The sequence below is a fragment of the Aptenodytes patagonicus genome, chromosome 16, assembly GCF_965638725.1.
Source record: "Aptenodytes patagonicus chromosome 16, bAptPat1.pri.cur, whole genome shotgun sequence".
Taxonomy (NCBI): Eukaryota; Metazoa; Chordata; class Aves; order Sphenisciformes; family Spheniscidae; genus Aptenodytes; species Aptenodytes patagonicus.
The window spans coordinates 507359-523964 of record NC_134964.1 but is presented as its reverse complement, the minus strand read 5'-3'; the positions used below and the strand labels follow the sequence as shown (position 1 = coordinate 523964).

At 48.9% G+C, this 16606-nt stretch overlaps 1 protein-coding gene across 1 annotated transcript in view; it reads right to left on the bottom strand.

The window, feature by feature from the left end:
- HID1 (HID1 domain containing) overlaps window positions 1-16606 on the bottom strand; it is a 31726-nt gene that overhangs the window by 5265 nt on the left and 9855 nt on the right. Inside the window, exons 3-15 of the mRNA XM_076354196.1 lie at window positions 15354-15524; window positions 12465-12578; window positions 9450-9556; window positions 8860-8976; window positions 7867-8089; window positions 7409-7465; window positions 7171-7311; window positions 6656-6746; window positions 5826-5977; window positions 4443-4521; window positions 3603-3767; window positions 2195-2422; window positions 1562-1695 (exon numbers count right to left, since the gene is read on the bottom strand). Coding sequence (XP_076210311.1) covers window positions 1562-1695; window positions 2195-2422; window positions 3603-3767; window positions 4443-4521; window positions 5826-5977; window positions 6656-6746; window positions 7171-7311; window positions 7409-7465; window positions 7867-8089; window positions 8860-8976; window positions 9450-9556; window positions 12465-12578; window positions 15354-15524 — 1779 coding nt within the window. The remainder of the gene's footprint in view (window positions 1-1561; window positions 1696-2194; window positions 2423-3602; window positions 3768-4442; window positions 4522-5825; window positions 5978-6655; window positions 6747-7170; window positions 7312-7408; window positions 7466-7866; window positions 8090-8859; window positions 8977-9449; window positions 9557-12464; window positions 12579-15353; window positions 15525-16606) is intronic.

Below are 16606 nucleotides of genomic sequence, written 5' to 3'. Positions count from 1 at the left end.
ACAGATAAAGGAAGGAAATTAAATCAGTCGTAAGGGTGGGCATCCTAAAATTTATCCAGTATCTTTTATTAATTTATCTTAACTCAGTAGGTTCGAACCAGGTTGGAGCACAGAAAAGATGACAATGTTCAGTCTGAAACACCACAATCCCTGGAGACAAGTGTGTGCTACCTGAAGCACCATGCGATAGCAGTGATGATTCTCCCCATTGCATATCCCACACCCACTCCTTTACTGCCCTTCACCTCCTGTCTGCTTTTTGGCCCCCACCCCACAAACATTCAGACGTGCAAATAGCATTGCTGGAGCCAGGTGGGGCAGCTAACGGGCAACTGCCTGAGACCAAAGGCCCACATGCACACACACGCAAGCAGAACAAGCAGAGAGGATCAACACGTAAGGGTAGAATATAGGAGTCTTCAGCCTGTTCCGCTAGATTGCGATGCCTTTGCAAACATCCCCCATCTGGACCCCAATTCTGCAGCACTGTCTCAGCCAAAAGCATGTCGAGAGCAAAACAGACAGGAAGATTCTTGTAGTACCACCACAGTCCATAGCAGCCCATGATAAAATGCATCGTCCCTTTCCAACTCATCACCTCCTGCCCAGTTGGCTCCACACCTGGCGAGAGCTGGTGTGTCAATTTGGCCATTCCAGAGAAAACTAAGAGACGAAAAGCTGGGAAAGTTATGCCTTTCACCATGGGGCAGCCATGCCTCCCTCTGCAAATGGATGCAATGTTCTCATTGCAATGAAATGGCTCAGTGGACAGTGAATGCTCAGGCAGAGCATGAGGCACCGCTAGGTGTATAAATGTGGCCTTGCTGAAGGAGGAGAGGACATGCAGGACAGCCCTCATAATACACTTCCTACAAGAAAGCCTAGAGGTTTTTGATACTGGACAGGAAAGGACATGGACTGAGGAATTAAAGGAGAGCAATAAAAGACTACTGCTCCACTGAGTTTGGAAGATAGCTGTTTTATAGCTCTTGATGGGGAAAACTAGCAAATGTCAGAAGGCTGACATTGCCACCTGAGCCTAGGAGGCCAGCACAGCCTTGATTCATAGACTGCAAAGCCTCTGTCCCATCTACATGGCCAAGCAGTTGCCACTCTGAGGGCAGCATCTCAGCCAAGCTCACATGGAAACACATTTTTCACAACACCAGCTAGCCAGAAGATTCTGGTAGAGCTCTCCATCCCAGAAAGGAGGGAGAGGAAAAAGCAGCAGCAGTTAGAACCTGAGTTGAAAGCCCCTGGATCAGGAATACATCCCTTTGCAATTACGCACTTGCTGCTCTATCAGTAGCTTTCAAGGTGGAGAAAGCTCACTCCTCTAGTGTCCTAGCTCTTGTGTCACTAGCACAAACATGAACACGCAAGATGATGCAACAGTACTTCTGAACCATGGTGTTTTCCAGCACAGCATGCATGTGCATATTGCCTCTAATATGATGCCTTTCTTCAGAGGGCCAAACAGACCTCTCCTAAAGTCCCAAATTTTACTTCATTTCTCACCAAGTCCTAGACCTTCCCTACACACCAGAATGTCTGGTCTTACCCCACTCCAGGGCTCCCCGTCGCTCACAGCTGAGGGCGGGTTACCCTCTAGTGGAGGCTGTGAAGACTCGGGCTCCAGCGAACGCATGGTCCCATCCTCTGATACCTGTGACTTCTCCGTGAGCTTGTCGATTCCTGTGTTCAAAAGAGAAAAAGCTCAGAAACACAAGTGAATTAAATACACTTAAAAGCAGGGGGTTCTCCTCTGCCCTACCATGCACAGACAACCTATGCATCTGCTGACATCTGAAATGCTCTCCTTTCAACAGGAGAAGCAAGATCTAGCCTTGACTTCACCACCCCAGAAGAGTTCACTTGTCTCTAGGAAAAAGCTCCCTGATGTAAGAGGAACACAGGTTCACATGGATATAGTTAAACGGAGGCAAAAGGTCAAGATTAAGACAAACGGCCACATGGACACTAAGTCTGAGATGAGAGAAACTCAAGGCAGTTTACTTTGACTTGTTTGTGATCAGCCTGGACAAACTGATCTGAAACTCAGACTGAAAGGCAGTAAGTCATTCACAGATGTAAACTCTTAACCTCTCCAACGCCCAGTGAAAGGGTGAGTCCACACCGTATCTCACAGAGAAAACAAATGTCTCTCCTGTTACAAAGGTAAACTAAAGCTGACCTGGAGTAGCCACCAAACTTGTCTTCAGTGTCCCTGGTTCAGCAGGTGCAGCAGGACGTGACCCTTCCATGGAGACCCCGTCCTGGGAGTTGGTGCGAGAAATAGGCTCAGGAGTTTTCTTCTTGCGCTGCAGACCTTTCTGGATGGACTGTGAGTCCGTGGGTAAGTTGGCCAGCTGGTGAAATACATTCCGCTTGCGGATAACAGCATAGACCAAATTTGAGTTCCCTGGGAATCACAACAACAAAACACACAGTAAGACTCAAAGAGCTCTGCCGATACAGCACAGCTCACTGGGTACACGAAGCACGATTATGGAGACCCCGCAAGCTCAAGAGAACCATGCTTCCATCCACAAAGGCAACGGCACAAGGAAGAAAGAGCAGAGCTCGATATCCTCTTATCCACTACAAAGCAGTACAGGAAATTCAGTGAAATCCCTCCTAGGCTGGAAGGCTGACAAGAAATGGCTTAGAAACTGACATTCAAACTACTGAGAAGAAAAGGGACAGTTTAAACCACATATTAGCACCTATTTTGGAAGAAAAGGTTGTTAGCCAAGATTCAATATTTCTCCATCTTCAAAAGACTTCACAAAACAAATCAGGAGCATTCCATTTGAGGAGAAACAGGCTTGAAATAGCAAAGCCAAAAGGCCAGAATTCTTACTGTCTGCAAGGTGGCAGAGAACAGAATGAAACCATCCCCTAAAATAAAACACAAATCACAGCCACAAAGGTTGTTTTAGGATCTGGCAACCACCACTTGCAAGATTTCCATTAGGGAAGCAGAATGGCCACTCCTGATTTGCAGTTTTAAAGCGTAACATTAAATTTTGAGCAGGTTAAGGGACCTCACTATTATTTCCCTGAGGTAAAAGACTGTCATGCTTTTAAGAGGGAAAGCATAAGGCATTTCCTGGAAAGGTAGCAAGTGCCAGAACTTTGGATGGGGCTGTTTGGTCTTCAGCTCCAGAGACCTGCCAGAGCAGAACTGAGAGGCACTTTTAAACGTTTAAGGAGATGGAAGATGTTCTGTCCCCTCACCTACATTGCTGAGCAACATGAGCAGTTTCACAACAGCATCCAGCCAGTCACAACTTAAGCATTACACACTCACTTTCCCTTCTTCTTCCCCTCTACCCATCTCATCTTCTGGACTGCAGGAGGCTGAGGTTATGCTGATAATTAGCTGCCGTCTCATTTTGCTCTAACCCAATCTGTCTGGGTCAGGACCCAACACTGATTACCTACTAACCCAACTTCTCAATCCTAGGCAAGTCTCCATGTAGCTGGTTTCTACACCTCTCCCCTTCTCTCATCTGTTTGGACTTTCTCTGAACTTCTACCTCGTGTTCTATTGGACTAAACTAGTGCAAACCCACTAAATACAGCAGTCAGTGTCTTACCATCAAACTGGTACTGAATGATGTTGTTGAAAACTTCCAGCAAGAAGAAAACGAGATGGTGGTTCTGTACAGCGGAGAACAGGAACCAGGTGGTGGAAAAAGCCTCCAGGAGATGCAGTAACTTGTTAGCAGCCACCATGGAGAGAGACTTCAGGTACGGAGACACTGTGGAAAGCAAACAAATGAAAACTGGAGAAAGAACCAAGGTGTATTTATTCACATAAATACACCACTAAAATTGTTGCTCTTACCACCTTTTCCCACCCTGCACTTCCGGGAAAGCCTCATGGAATAGCTGAGCCCAACAGGGTTCCACAGAAACACTTCCAAATATAAAAGAAGTAAAACAGAGATATCGCCTAGTAAAAGCAGACATTTCTGCTTTTAGAGGGTTTTGTGTAGTTTTGCACTAGTAACATCATCTCTGTTGCGTGCCTCCTGAAAAGCTTACGCAGCTGGAGCCACCTGGACACTCACTAAGCCCAAGGGAAGCCACTGTCACTGTGGAGAGGTGGCACTCCCTGCTGGAAAGAGATAGCACTGCCAACCACCCTCACCAGGCCTTCTGGCAAATGCCCTTCTGCCACCCCAGAGGGGCTCCAGGGACTCTGCTGTCCCACCCTCTACCCCATCTGACTGAGCCCAGGCAATTACCCTGCAGGCAGGTCTGATCTGCAGCTGGCACCTCCAGCACGGACTAGAAAGGATCAGTTTCCAGCAGCAGCCACTGACACTGGTCAATGTTAGGGGGCACAGGTAGGAGCGCAGGGAGAGGAGAGTGAGAATAGCCAGAGCTGTCCCCTCTGTGGGTTGTGGTTTCACACCGCACACAGTGCTTACCGTTCACAACAATGGTGAGCAGGCAGTCAAAGAGAGGCTGCAGCCGCTGATGCCCGCTGGTTATGATCTTGTGAAAGACCTACAGTTAGGAAGGAGTTCTTGAGCAAGGTAGTACCTTACTGAAAACACCCTCTCAACCAAAACCAGTGCCACCCCCACACTAATCGCTTCCTGACACCATTCTTTCCTAGGCAGGGCCCTGCACACTCCACAATTACACAGGTGGGAAAGGCTGCTCTCACTGCAGACTTGCGCTCCAGGAGTACAAGCTTTCATTTACAAGGAATCCTTTGGGGACATGATTAGGGCTCTACAATGCTGCAAACAGAAACTGACCGTGAGCTGTTCCAAAACGCACAGGCAGCCTGAGACAAAAATAAACCACCAGGAAGTAAGAAACATCTTCACCTCCAATGGATTTTGACTCTGATCCCTAATGATAGCTGCTTGAAATGCCACAGAACTAGTCATTTCACATTTGATTTTAGTGCAAACTTCTATCTCAAATGTTTGTCCTTTTTTTCTTAACTATACCCTCAGACATGGAAAGATTCAACTGCCTCGCAACCAGTTCAGACATTCCCAATCTTGGCCTTCCCACCTCTAGCTGGCATGCCTGTAGAGAAGACCTGCAGCATAATGAAAATACAGAGATGATCTAAGATTAATGGAATGTAATAGTAAAACACATAGCGTCAAGAACAGTTCTGGTGGGCACATTTCTTCCTACTCCTTCTAATGGGAATCTCCTTTTGGAGGTTTATCAGAAGCTGCTGAGAGATTCTTCTCTGGCAAACAAGCACTAACATGACAGGAGGGTACCACCTGAGGCTGGTACTGCAAAACACACAGCTGTTTGTAGCAGTATTGTGGCCCTCAGCACTACAGACTGAAAGATGAATGAAACCTTGCAGCAACCCAAAGCTGCAGGGTTGAGCTTGGTATCACTGTTGTTCCCATTCTGACAGATGTGCTCCACACAACTCTGGTTACTTGGGACAGAGCCAGCAATGCAGTCAGATCTCCTGCCTTCCCCACCTGCAATCAAGTCTGGTAGAGACCATGCACCCATCCCATTCATGCCAGTCCCAGAGTCCTTTAGACACCAGTCCAGCGCCATCCAGGATCCTGTTCTTTGGGATCATCCCATGCAGATGAAATTGCATCTCACGCATATGCACCCTGCTAGACACATCACCTCAGGTTAACAGTGTGCAAAGATCCCGCCAGTGCTCGGATGCATCCCACACACTTTCTAGCTACTCAGTGGGCTGGCAATCTAGGAAGGACGAGTATATTGAAGGAGGAAGGAGGACAATTATTTGTGGAGGTATGAAACAGGAGTTAGGAGGGACAGAAAAGAACTGCTGGAGCTATACTCACTATGATGAGCAGATCTGCATGTGTCCCTGTGAAGACAGGGATGTCCATAGGCACTCGTACAGAATACGGCTTGTTCAGTCGAACCCCAAAGTTACGCTCCCCACTGAGAAGCAAGAGGATAAAGACCCCAATGTGCATCAAGCCCACTCGTGCTGCAGGAGAAAAAAAAAAAAGAAAAAGAAAAACACACACAAAAACACCCACACATCACAGTGAGGCCACTGGACTCCTGAAGACAGAAGGACAGTGAGGAGAGAGGAGAAACATTATGGGACGGAAAGAAAAACTCCACAGACCAGACCATCCTGATAAGGGATATCCCACACAGAGCTCCCTCCGTTGCCACTACCAGTGTCCTTCCCAAGCACATCTATGGGGCCAGTACCATGATAAGTCTTGGATAGATCATGCTTTTCTTCATTATGTTCTTGATGTATATCCATCACCATAGTAGGAAAGATCTGACTACTTCTTTCTACTACACAGTGATGGAGTTATGCCTGATTTACACCCAAGGCAAGAGCAGATTGCTCCTTTCTCCCTCTTCATGGGATCAGGGACACAGTTTTTGACATAAGGACTCAAAACAAGTTAACACACGCTAAGGATCTCCCTTCCCTGTGTTGTGGTATAGATCATGCCCTGCTTCTAGTCTGTTACGAACATTAAAACCCAGCTAACTGAACCACTCTACTCCATGCCTGTAAAAGGCTAGGAACACACACTCAAGATGCTGTCGCATCTAAGTGGTAGGGAGGAAGCATCTTAAAAACATTCTAGCTCAACTGTCAAGCACAGGTCATCCCAAATATTGAAAATAACCAACTTACACTGGTCTGCTCTGGCATCATTGAGAAAATACAAGATTGGGACAAGGATGTCCAGAACATCACTGCTCTTCAGTACAAAGAAGAGGAATTTCTGGAAGAAAGGGGAGGATTTCAATCACAAGCATATTCAGTTTTCTGCACCATCCGCAGAACTCAGGATAAGTAGCCCCAAGCTTATTAGTCTCTCAAGAACGTTAGGAAGGCTGGTACATGCACCAGCTCTTCAACTCCAGTATTATTTGTAGAGTTATTATAATACCTGCTCCAGCATTTGCCTCAAGTACCGACCTTCAGGAGCTGCAGCCTCTCTCACAAGGTGTCCCTACAGCCAGACCCCCCCAGCCCATGCAGCAGGGAGTAGTGCTGCTGACCAGAGTACCACAGAGTCACTGCTAACTACCCGCCCACAACCACCCGCCCACAACCTTTCACCATGGCTCGGTCCAGCCAGAGCCACACCAGGCTCTAGGCAACAGGCAAAGTGGGGCAAAGCTCAGCAAGAAGCAGATCCACACCTTGTTGAAGTCACAGAGTTTCCAGAAGAGGACAAGGAGTTCCTGATGGAATTGGATCTTCTTGGCAGAATTTGGCAGGTAGGTCTGGACCAGCGGGTTTGATAACAAACGGGCCACTCCTTTCAGGATGAACTGGAAATCCTGCCAACAGACCAGGAAAGAGACTGTGGTGGGCCCCAGGGCTAATGCAATCAGCATGAAATCAGACAGGAAATAGTTCAGAACAGAAGCATGTTACCTCCTCTCGGTGTATTCTTGAGAGGTAATTCACAAACAGATTGTCTGGTCCTGGAGGCTGCGTTTAAAGAAAATGAGTGAAATGCTTACTGGCAATAAGGTTTACTCAGGAAGTCAAAGTGTAACCCCTGGCTCTGGGTGTTAATGTCTCTCATTTCAGCCTTCCTCTCTGAATGATTCAGTTTTACATGCTAGGAGACAGAGCACCTCAGGGAACAGTAAAGTCAGGGGCTTTTCACTTACATGCTCCTGGTTCAAGTCAGTGACCAAAACCTAGTGGTTTGGTCATGTACCGCTGTTTAGTGACCTACAGGAAAGAAGCAGGACTGGGCCAGAAATAGCAGACTGCAAGGAGAGGAGTGGTGCTGGGCCCTACAGGTCAACATTCAATGCAAGCTGATATAAGAGGACCACAGGGAGTTCAGGAGAGCAGCAAATACAGATCCCAGTGTCACTCACATCCACATCATCCATGGCCGTGCCAGTGGTCGTGCCATCCACAGTGGGACTTGAACTGGTGGAGCTGTCATAGTCCAAAGTGACAATCAGCACCTGGGCTGCCTCCTCCACCAGGGGCTCGCGGTAATCAGAGAAAAGCAGGTGATTGTAAGGAATCCCATAACCCACCGGGTCATAGGCACAGACGACGTTCAGGAGCGAGGTGAAGAGTGGGAGTGCATGCCTGGAGAGGAGAAAACACTCTCAGATGGCAGAAGCAGGAAGCAAAAGGTGCTGCCTTGGGGAGGGACAGTCATCTCTCTCCCCTAGAGTCTGGGGTCATGACAAAACGCTAGCATCTTCTCTAACCTATAACAGTGGCCCATGACTGAGCAGCCCAGAGACAAGAGCTGACACTCCAGGTCCCAGCTGGTCTCCTGGACTACAGCTGAGAGGGAAGGGGAGGCGAAAAAAGCCATGTGGCCTCCCAGAGGAATCCTGTGCAGCAATGTGAAAAAGGGGACATGACCTCAAAGCTCTCTAGACTCTGGAAAGACAAAACTGTCTGCCTTCAGCCAGGACTGTGCTCCCCCAAGTGAGCAACTGTCATCTGGGGAGCTGCAAGTCCCAGAAGAGACAACGTCACTAGAGGGCAGCATTCACCCGCCACCACCACCACAAACCACCCACTGCAGTGCCAGGCCACCATCCCCACCAGGGAACGGGGTCTACAGCAGGGAACAGGATCTGCCATTTCCCACAGGACAGGGATCAGTCCTTCATCAAACTCCAGTGAGCACCATGCTCAGTTTCTCCTTTTGCTGCTGAGGAACAATTCTCACTAAGCAGAGATGCTAATGGGGTGTATGTAAGACAGGGACAAGGAAAAAGGACAACAGCCCCTAGATGTTGGAGGTAGCAAGTCCTATGGTCCCCCATTACGAACACACTCCGTGGAAGATATTTGAAGGTATTTCTGCCCCTGGCACCCAGTCCCCCATCTTTCACCCTCACCTGTTCTCCGTAGAGCAGAAGAACTGCACCCAGGGGTTAGTGTTGCTGCTGTCTGAGGAGGGAGGCAGATACATGGCCTCAGAGAAACAGGTCAGCAGCAGCTTAAGCAGCTCTGTCCTGAAAGAAAGGAAGAAACCAAGGCCTGGAGCCATTCAGGAGCAGGGACTGGGCACAGGAGGCACAATCATTTACCCCAACAACACATAAGGAAGGCTCAGTCCCATCTAGAAAGTCCTCCCCACAGAGAGCTAAGCCCATTTCATAAGCAACACTGCTGTCACTGGCTCAAAGCTCAGCAGAACTGCTGCCTTATGAAAAAGAAATACAGTGCAGAGCTCCTAGGCATCTTCAAAGCAGCAATGTTTTGCCAGTTCCTGTTGCAGACACTTTGACTCCCATACCATACTACAAAAAGCTATTCAAAAGGTCAGCTGGTTTTTTTTTTCCCTGTGTTGCCAGTCCTGTTAGCTCAGAAAGGAACAAGGAGAAAGCCCCTTGGGAATCACAGACACCCGAGGAGGCAAGGAGCCCCCAGATCCCCCTCTCCTGAGCCCAGCTTCTTTCCATTCTGCCTTTGCAGACCCTCTTACCTATTCAAGTCATGGATGTAGTTAGGCTGCGGAGAATGAGCAAAGCCCACTCCTGCCTCCCAGATGTACTCACAGCTGTCGATGGAGTGGATATCTTCTGCTGTGTCCTGTGAGAGAAATAAGAGGTCAGACCACAGAAGGCAACGCTAGTGGTATCCAAGGCCGTTCAGCCCCCCTCTCTGACAATAGCAAAGACTCCAGCAGAGAAGCATCCAAACACTCGGGCTGTACATACCAGCCCCACCCAGGGAACACCACTGACAGAGGACCTCGCATCTTCAATAGGTACTGAGCACCATGCAGAATGAGGCCCTTCCTCTAGCATGCCAAGGTGCAATGCTAGCCACCTCCACCGGCAAGGGTCACCCAATGCCAAAGGATCCAAAATACATTCTGTTCTCATTACTGGATGCATCACCATCTCCTCTCCTTTCCTCCACACCCCATGAAACACAGCCCAGGTCAGGGCTCTTCCTTTGCAGATCAAGAGCACCACCACACAGGGGTTCAGTCCTGCTCGACACCTCGGCCCTATCTCAGAGCATGTCATGTTGAGTTTACCCACATAATTGTGACTCGCAATGGCTGCACCCCAAAGGCAGGAGAAGCCGCAAATTAACCCTCATTTATAATAAAAGTGGATATGGCTGTGTCTTGCTTTTCAGAAGGTAAAGCAAGAAGGTGACCACAAATATGTTATTTCTCCTAGTCAGAACCCTCCCAGTCCCTTGACAGCTGCTGGCATGACTCCCAAACTTTTGCTTTGCAACCTGAGGAGATGAACCACAGCAGTTTGCCCTTCTTCTTTGTCATGGTCAGTCAGGTCAGGGTTGAAGCAGCTTTGCTGAGACAAGCAGCCATTGAAAACCACCTGCCAACCCTCCAGAAATGACCAGGAGCAAGGGCTCAGATGAATATGTTTGCATCAAGTGCACTTGGCACACTTTGGCTGTCTCTTTTCTGGGGTTTAATTAAGCAAATTCTACTGCCTGCCTTTTTTCCTCCCTGCACCTGGGGAAAGCAGATCAGAGGACTGTTTCTAATTGCTCTGGGTTCCCATTGCATAACCTCCCTTCCTTCCTCCCTCCCTCCCACAAAGGCACTGATCTCAGGACAGCAGGGCTTGAGGGCAACCAGGATGCACTTACCACCTCAACCACGGCTCCCACAAAACTAGCATGTTGACAGCAGCTACTGCTGATGCAGAAGCAACTGCAGCTTCTTCCACAGTCCAGGCTTTTCCTGCCTTGCTACTCACTTCCTACAGATAGGCCAGAGCTCACCTGCTGTCAGGTTTCTCACCAAGCTCCTCAGAACAACTCTTGCTGAGATTGGAGTGCCCAAGACGTCCCCCCACAACCAAATCTTGAACATCTCCTGCCAGGCACAGGCTTCGTGGAAAGAAATGCCAATTACATCCACAAACCTGCTTCTACTGTGTTTGACTAAGCAGGAACACTAGGAGGAGACAGCATGTTACTAGCCATTATTATAGCAGTTCCCCAGGCCTAAAAATGCGGTTGCTGATTTCTTCAGAGAGCTCAGCCTTTGCAAGTAAGTGATAAAACACAGAGATGCAGGCACTGTGCATGACAGAGGGATCCCCAGTTTCCAGCCATAATTCCAGGGCTGACTTCAATAGGAGGGCAAACAGCAAAAGAGTATGGGTCACTCCTGGGTCTCCTTTGCCCATTCCCTCCCAGCTCTTACTCTCCCTCTTTACTCAATTCTGCTTCAGCAACTATCCACCATAATCTGTACCTCTGGGGCCGTATGCTGTTCTGCCATGAGCATGAGGTGGTTGTACCCATCTCTCTGCTCTTAACCTGCAGTCAGACTCAAGAGCGCAGGTCATACCAGATCCAGAGGAAAGACAGCTAGGCAAAGACTACAGAGGCTGCAGGCAGCAGACAGGCAGCTAACAGCAAGGAACATAAAGCATTCACAATCTCATTGTGTAATTCAACTTGCCCAGCGCCCTGGAAAGCCAGGCTGGCTGCTGCCAAGGGAGAAATCACAGGTGTAGCAGGGGGGCTCTCCCAGGAAAAACTGTTGTCACCCCCACTTGTGCAATCCATCCCAAGTGACAGCACAAGACAAGTCCATCTCTCTCAGCCACACTCCCACTTACTCTTAGCACATACCCATGTGGCTCTGATCCAGCCTCACCCCTTCATCCCCAGGTGGCAGATTTTAACCCTGTTTCTACTACCCAGAAACTTCAAGCAAGCAATTTAGTACTCAGGTTTGTCAGGGAATTTTGCAGTCATCAAATGCACAGTGGTTTAGCACGTTCATTTTTAATTTACTTCATAGCTATACCAAAAAGGAGGGCTGCCTAGTTTTGTTTATAGACTGGACCTAAAAGAAACACCACATTCTTATTGGTAGGGAGAGAGAAATAGAGAGGGAGGGAGGGAGGGAGATGCACCAGAATCTGTCCTTAGCACACCTGGTACGAGATCCCTGCTTCAGGGAACTCCTCTGAAGTAAAGACAGTCACCATAAAGATCAGAACACATTTGTCTTTGCTGCAATGATACAAAGAGGGAGAGGAGGTGAAAAGACACAACAGAGACCATCTACTCATTCACGTCACAGCACCTGCGATCAGGCAAACAGCTGCTTCCTGCCCAAGACCGCACCAAATCGCCAGTGAAAGGAACAAGGTGCTAAAGGTCTCTGCTCTGATGGCAACAACAGAAGAGCGATTGTTTTGCCAGCACAACCACCTTTTCCTGAGCGGCAAGCTGTAGTGCGAGGGTATGTGCCAGCCACTCCAGCTGAGACTCACCCAGCTGTCTCAGAACATCTGTTTTAGAAGGCACAAACACCACACTGAACCCAAAATATTGATCAACATTAGTCACCGTGGGTCAAGCTCAGCAACTCCGTATTTTCCTGCCTGCAGGTTTGCAGGAAGCTGCTGGGGTTTTCCAGGGTACACCCCCACCATGCAGCTCATCTACCTCTCATCTACAATGATGAGATCTACAATCTCATGATTCAACTTACCACTGTGCTCCTCCGGTGGCTCTGCACAGTGAAATCGGGACAGAAGAGCAGATCTGCGACAGCAAGGAGCAACGACTCAGCCAGTGGCCGGGCGTTTTCGTCGTCTTCATCTCCCTAAAAGCAAGAAATGTGGAAGAGTATTGTCAGCCTAGGGGTAGCAAAGAGCACAGTAACACTAGTATAACACAGCAAGAGAAGATACACTCCCCAAGAACATGCAGGGAGGCAAGAAGTTACAAAGGAACAAGAGGAAGAAACACACAAAACCCAGCCAGTAGAGGAAAGAAAATTCCCCCCTGGAAGGTGATGACTAACTGGGAACAAGCTCTTTAATGACACCAAACTGAGCAGACAAAGACCTAGAGATGTCGGGGAAACAGAAGAGCAGCACTGGACCTTGCCACGTGGAGATGTTTGACTTATTGAAGACAAAAGGAAAGGGAACCATTTACAGAAAAGAGGGTTTTACAGTCATGAAGGAGGATGATTTGGATGGTGCACAGAGACAGCAATAGGAAGAAGCCAGCCAGCAGCGATAAGGTGTGAAACCTCTCAAAGTCCTGCACGGGCTGCCCAGAACTGGAGGTGACAGAACCAGGAGAGGCCGCGTGCACCATGGTCAGCAAGGGGCCGCCTCAGCCTGTCATGGCTGAGCAAGCATTACAGCAGAAGGGATTTTGCTGTCTCCAGCGTTCAAAGCAATCACTCAAATCACGCATGGCTACTCCTCTGCAGCCGTTGCCATGGGAAACCTTGCCAGATCCTGCCTGTCAAAGAGCGTCCCGGATGGGAGGCCTTCCCCACCACACACTGGTGCTGGAGGGAAAGGCAGGGAGCAGGAATGGCAGGAGCTTATCTATCTCAGCCAGGCTTCTGTCAGCCTGCCCACGACACACAGCTCTTAAGTCACAGCAGGCAGCTAACAGAGATAATAGCCTGTGTGGCTCTGACGTCTGTCTCAGCAACAGCAGGAAGACTACCGTCAAACAGATCCCGGATGTAAGGAGAGGCCCAGAGACGATGGATGGTGCCAGCACAGCAAAGATGCTTTTACTTGGGCTCACAGTCAGAGATGAAATGAAAAGCGTTAGTGTCCAAGGGGATTTATTTTCCAAGAATGATCTTTGCTAACATCACCTCAGTTGCCAGAAAAAGTCCCTGCAGGCTCTGGGTACCACCACATCCAAAATGGGTGACACACAACAAACCAATAGATCTGTACATAATACAGACCCCCTTACAAGGAGAGAGGCACCCATCCCCCAGGAGCTCTGCCATCCCTCACTGCATCATGAAGCAGGTGATGGATAATCACAGAGATATTTACTAATGGTCCAGGCATACCACCATCTTCCCCTTCAGTTCTCAGGGAGAAATCAGACTTCAGACAGCAAAGCAGTTGCCCCCGAGATTAAGCATGACCCCAGCTTCCCTAACGTCTCAGGGCTTTATTTGTTATCCCCTGCCAGGCAGCTCAACCAGCCTTACAACTGCTTCTGCACATGGTTAAATGATGCAGCACACTGAACCACAACAGCCCCACTGACATTCAGGAGGCACAACGCAGCGGGAGGGCTTCCAAACCCAGCACACATGCACTGGGCTGGATCGCCTTGGGGTGACCCCACCTCGCCAAGGCTGAGAAACTCCTCCAACTACTGAGCAAGTTGCAAAAACAGTTGTAACAGCAGCCTGGCTGAATCAGAGCACCAGGCACCCCACATGTTCCCTCCCAAAACAAGCTTCTCCATTGTTAAGCCCATCCAGCACTCCCTGGCCCCTGCAGGGATGAAAGGGTGGACAACCACCACCCTCCCAATCATGCAGATCACATAACACATAGCAGGGGCTAGCAAAGACTTCCCTTTCCACCACCCAGAACTTTCCCTTGAAGTGGCCTCAGGCAAAACAGATTAGAGGTGACAGGCAGAGACAACACAAGGTGCAAGGTTTGTACTGTACCAACCACTGCCAATCCTTTATAATCTTCCTCAAAAACACTGCAGTACACTTAACGTTCAGGGGAAACCACACTCTCCAGTACAGCCATGCTGACCTGCAGATTCAGAAACTCGTAGGAGAGTGCTCTCTATGAACAGAGCAGGCAGCTGCTGAGGGAGCAAGCGGGCAAATTCCTGGCCTAACTCAACTTTGTTTTCAATACTATTTCTCCTATATGCAGGAGATCCTAAAGCATTTTCACCCTGTTCCTCTGAGAAACGCAGACGAGCACTACTGTGCCCGCTCTCCAGAGAAATGTAGGGAGGTTCAGAGACTCCCCTGAGGTTATACATGTCACTGACAGAACTAGAAACAGTACCTAATTCTTTAACCACTCTTGCTCAGCTGTGGGCTTCACCTATCAGGCTAGGCCCCTGGTTAAAACTGTATCACTCAGCTCATAAGCAGGGTATTGAGTCACACTGCTGAGAGTTTCTCTGGCACTATTTGCTTTTAATGTGACGTTGTAAAATCAGTGGAAATGACACCCTATTTCAATTTGACTTGAGTCTTAAATCAACTTTAGTTAATGGAATAAGGTCATTTCAGTTTAAGAAAGTCATACAGCCTTTAGTACTGCGCTCACGTTCATTTCGATTCACACTTTCAGTTATACTGGAGAAGCCTTCCCTCACATACCAGTGCTCTCCTACAGCCACGCACCCAAGTGAAATATTCAGATGATGCATCAAGCTGTGCTAAACAAAGCAGCTGAGGGTGAAAGGAAGAGCAGCAAGAATCAAAGGAAGGAAAAGAATGTAGAAGGTGCCACCTAATTTCTGACCAAATAGAAATAACTGGAATGAAGTTGCCCCCAAAAGTATATAGGATCTCCTCACTACAGCCTCCCCTTCACCCTCCAGAAAGAATAAGTGCCAAGAGACAGACCCCTCCTCGGCCAGCCCCAGGGACAGTTGACCAGAAGAAACCTCTCCAGTCTGGGTCCTCGAAGATGTAAGGCAGGATACGGGTGAGGAGCCGGCAGCAGTTCAAGATGATTTGCCTCTCCTTCTCCGTGTGGCAGCCGCTCTCTGCTCCCTGCACCAGCTTCTCCACAGCCTGAAGGAAACAAAACCAAGGCAGGTAGCATCAGCCTGGACACAAGTTAGCATGACTTGGTCAGGTCTGTCCTGCTGGTGACACCCTCACAAAGAGCTATAAGCAGTTCTTGGAGCCCATTTTCTCCGAGTTCAATGGTACAGGCGCTGTTGCTGTTTGAAACACTGCAGAAATAGGGTTAATGATCTTAAACAGAGCTTCCTGAATTTCTACTGTCCCACTGCAAGGGATTTCACGTTCCAGGGCTAATCCATGCAGCACACGTGTTGTGTCACGTGAGACAGACAGCCATAGCACCAGAAGGCTCCTTCCAGCAATGCTCCATGACACCACACACTGCAAAGAGCAGATCAGATTAATCAGCCACATCAGGGACACGAGACACAGGCAGAACCAAGGCAGCAGCACTGTGCTGCATGGTGTGAGGCACTGGCAGAGGGAGATTGCACAGAAACACACAAAGTCTGACATATCTGTATGTGCTGTTGTGATTAGAGCAGGGACCTCTCCTGACTCAGGAGGTGGGAGCTAAGCTGCTGCCTCTGACTATTAAGTGTATGGATATGGCCTCCAGCAGAGGCTGCTGAGGTCCTGCTGCAGAGCAGGGTGGTAGCCCAGGTTTCCCCCAATGACGCTGTGAATAGGACTGCTGCTCTGGAAAGAGCTTCTGGACTGAGTCTCTGCAGTCCATCCGATCACTACTGAAACTGCCCATGGAAACAGTCACACTGGGTTTTTCAGAATAGCACGTGGGTCTTGCCAGGCAGTAACCACAGCCCCAGGAGGCAACGGCAGGTTTTACCCACAGACAGAAAAGGGCAGCTCCTTCCCCCAGTAGCTGCACCCACTTGCTCTTACTCCCTGATCCCAAGGGGAAACAGAGGGGGAATGAAAGCCAAAACATTTACCAAGGATTCACCTTGCTGCTTTTTAATTCATGAGGTCATGCGTCTCTGCTTATTTTCATAGCAGACTGTCTGGGTCACTGACTCTGCTAGCCTGCGTCACTGCCTTAATGGGTATTTAAATGTTGTTTGTGTAGCCTCAGTCTGTCCACACACTACTCTATGACTGAGCTTAAC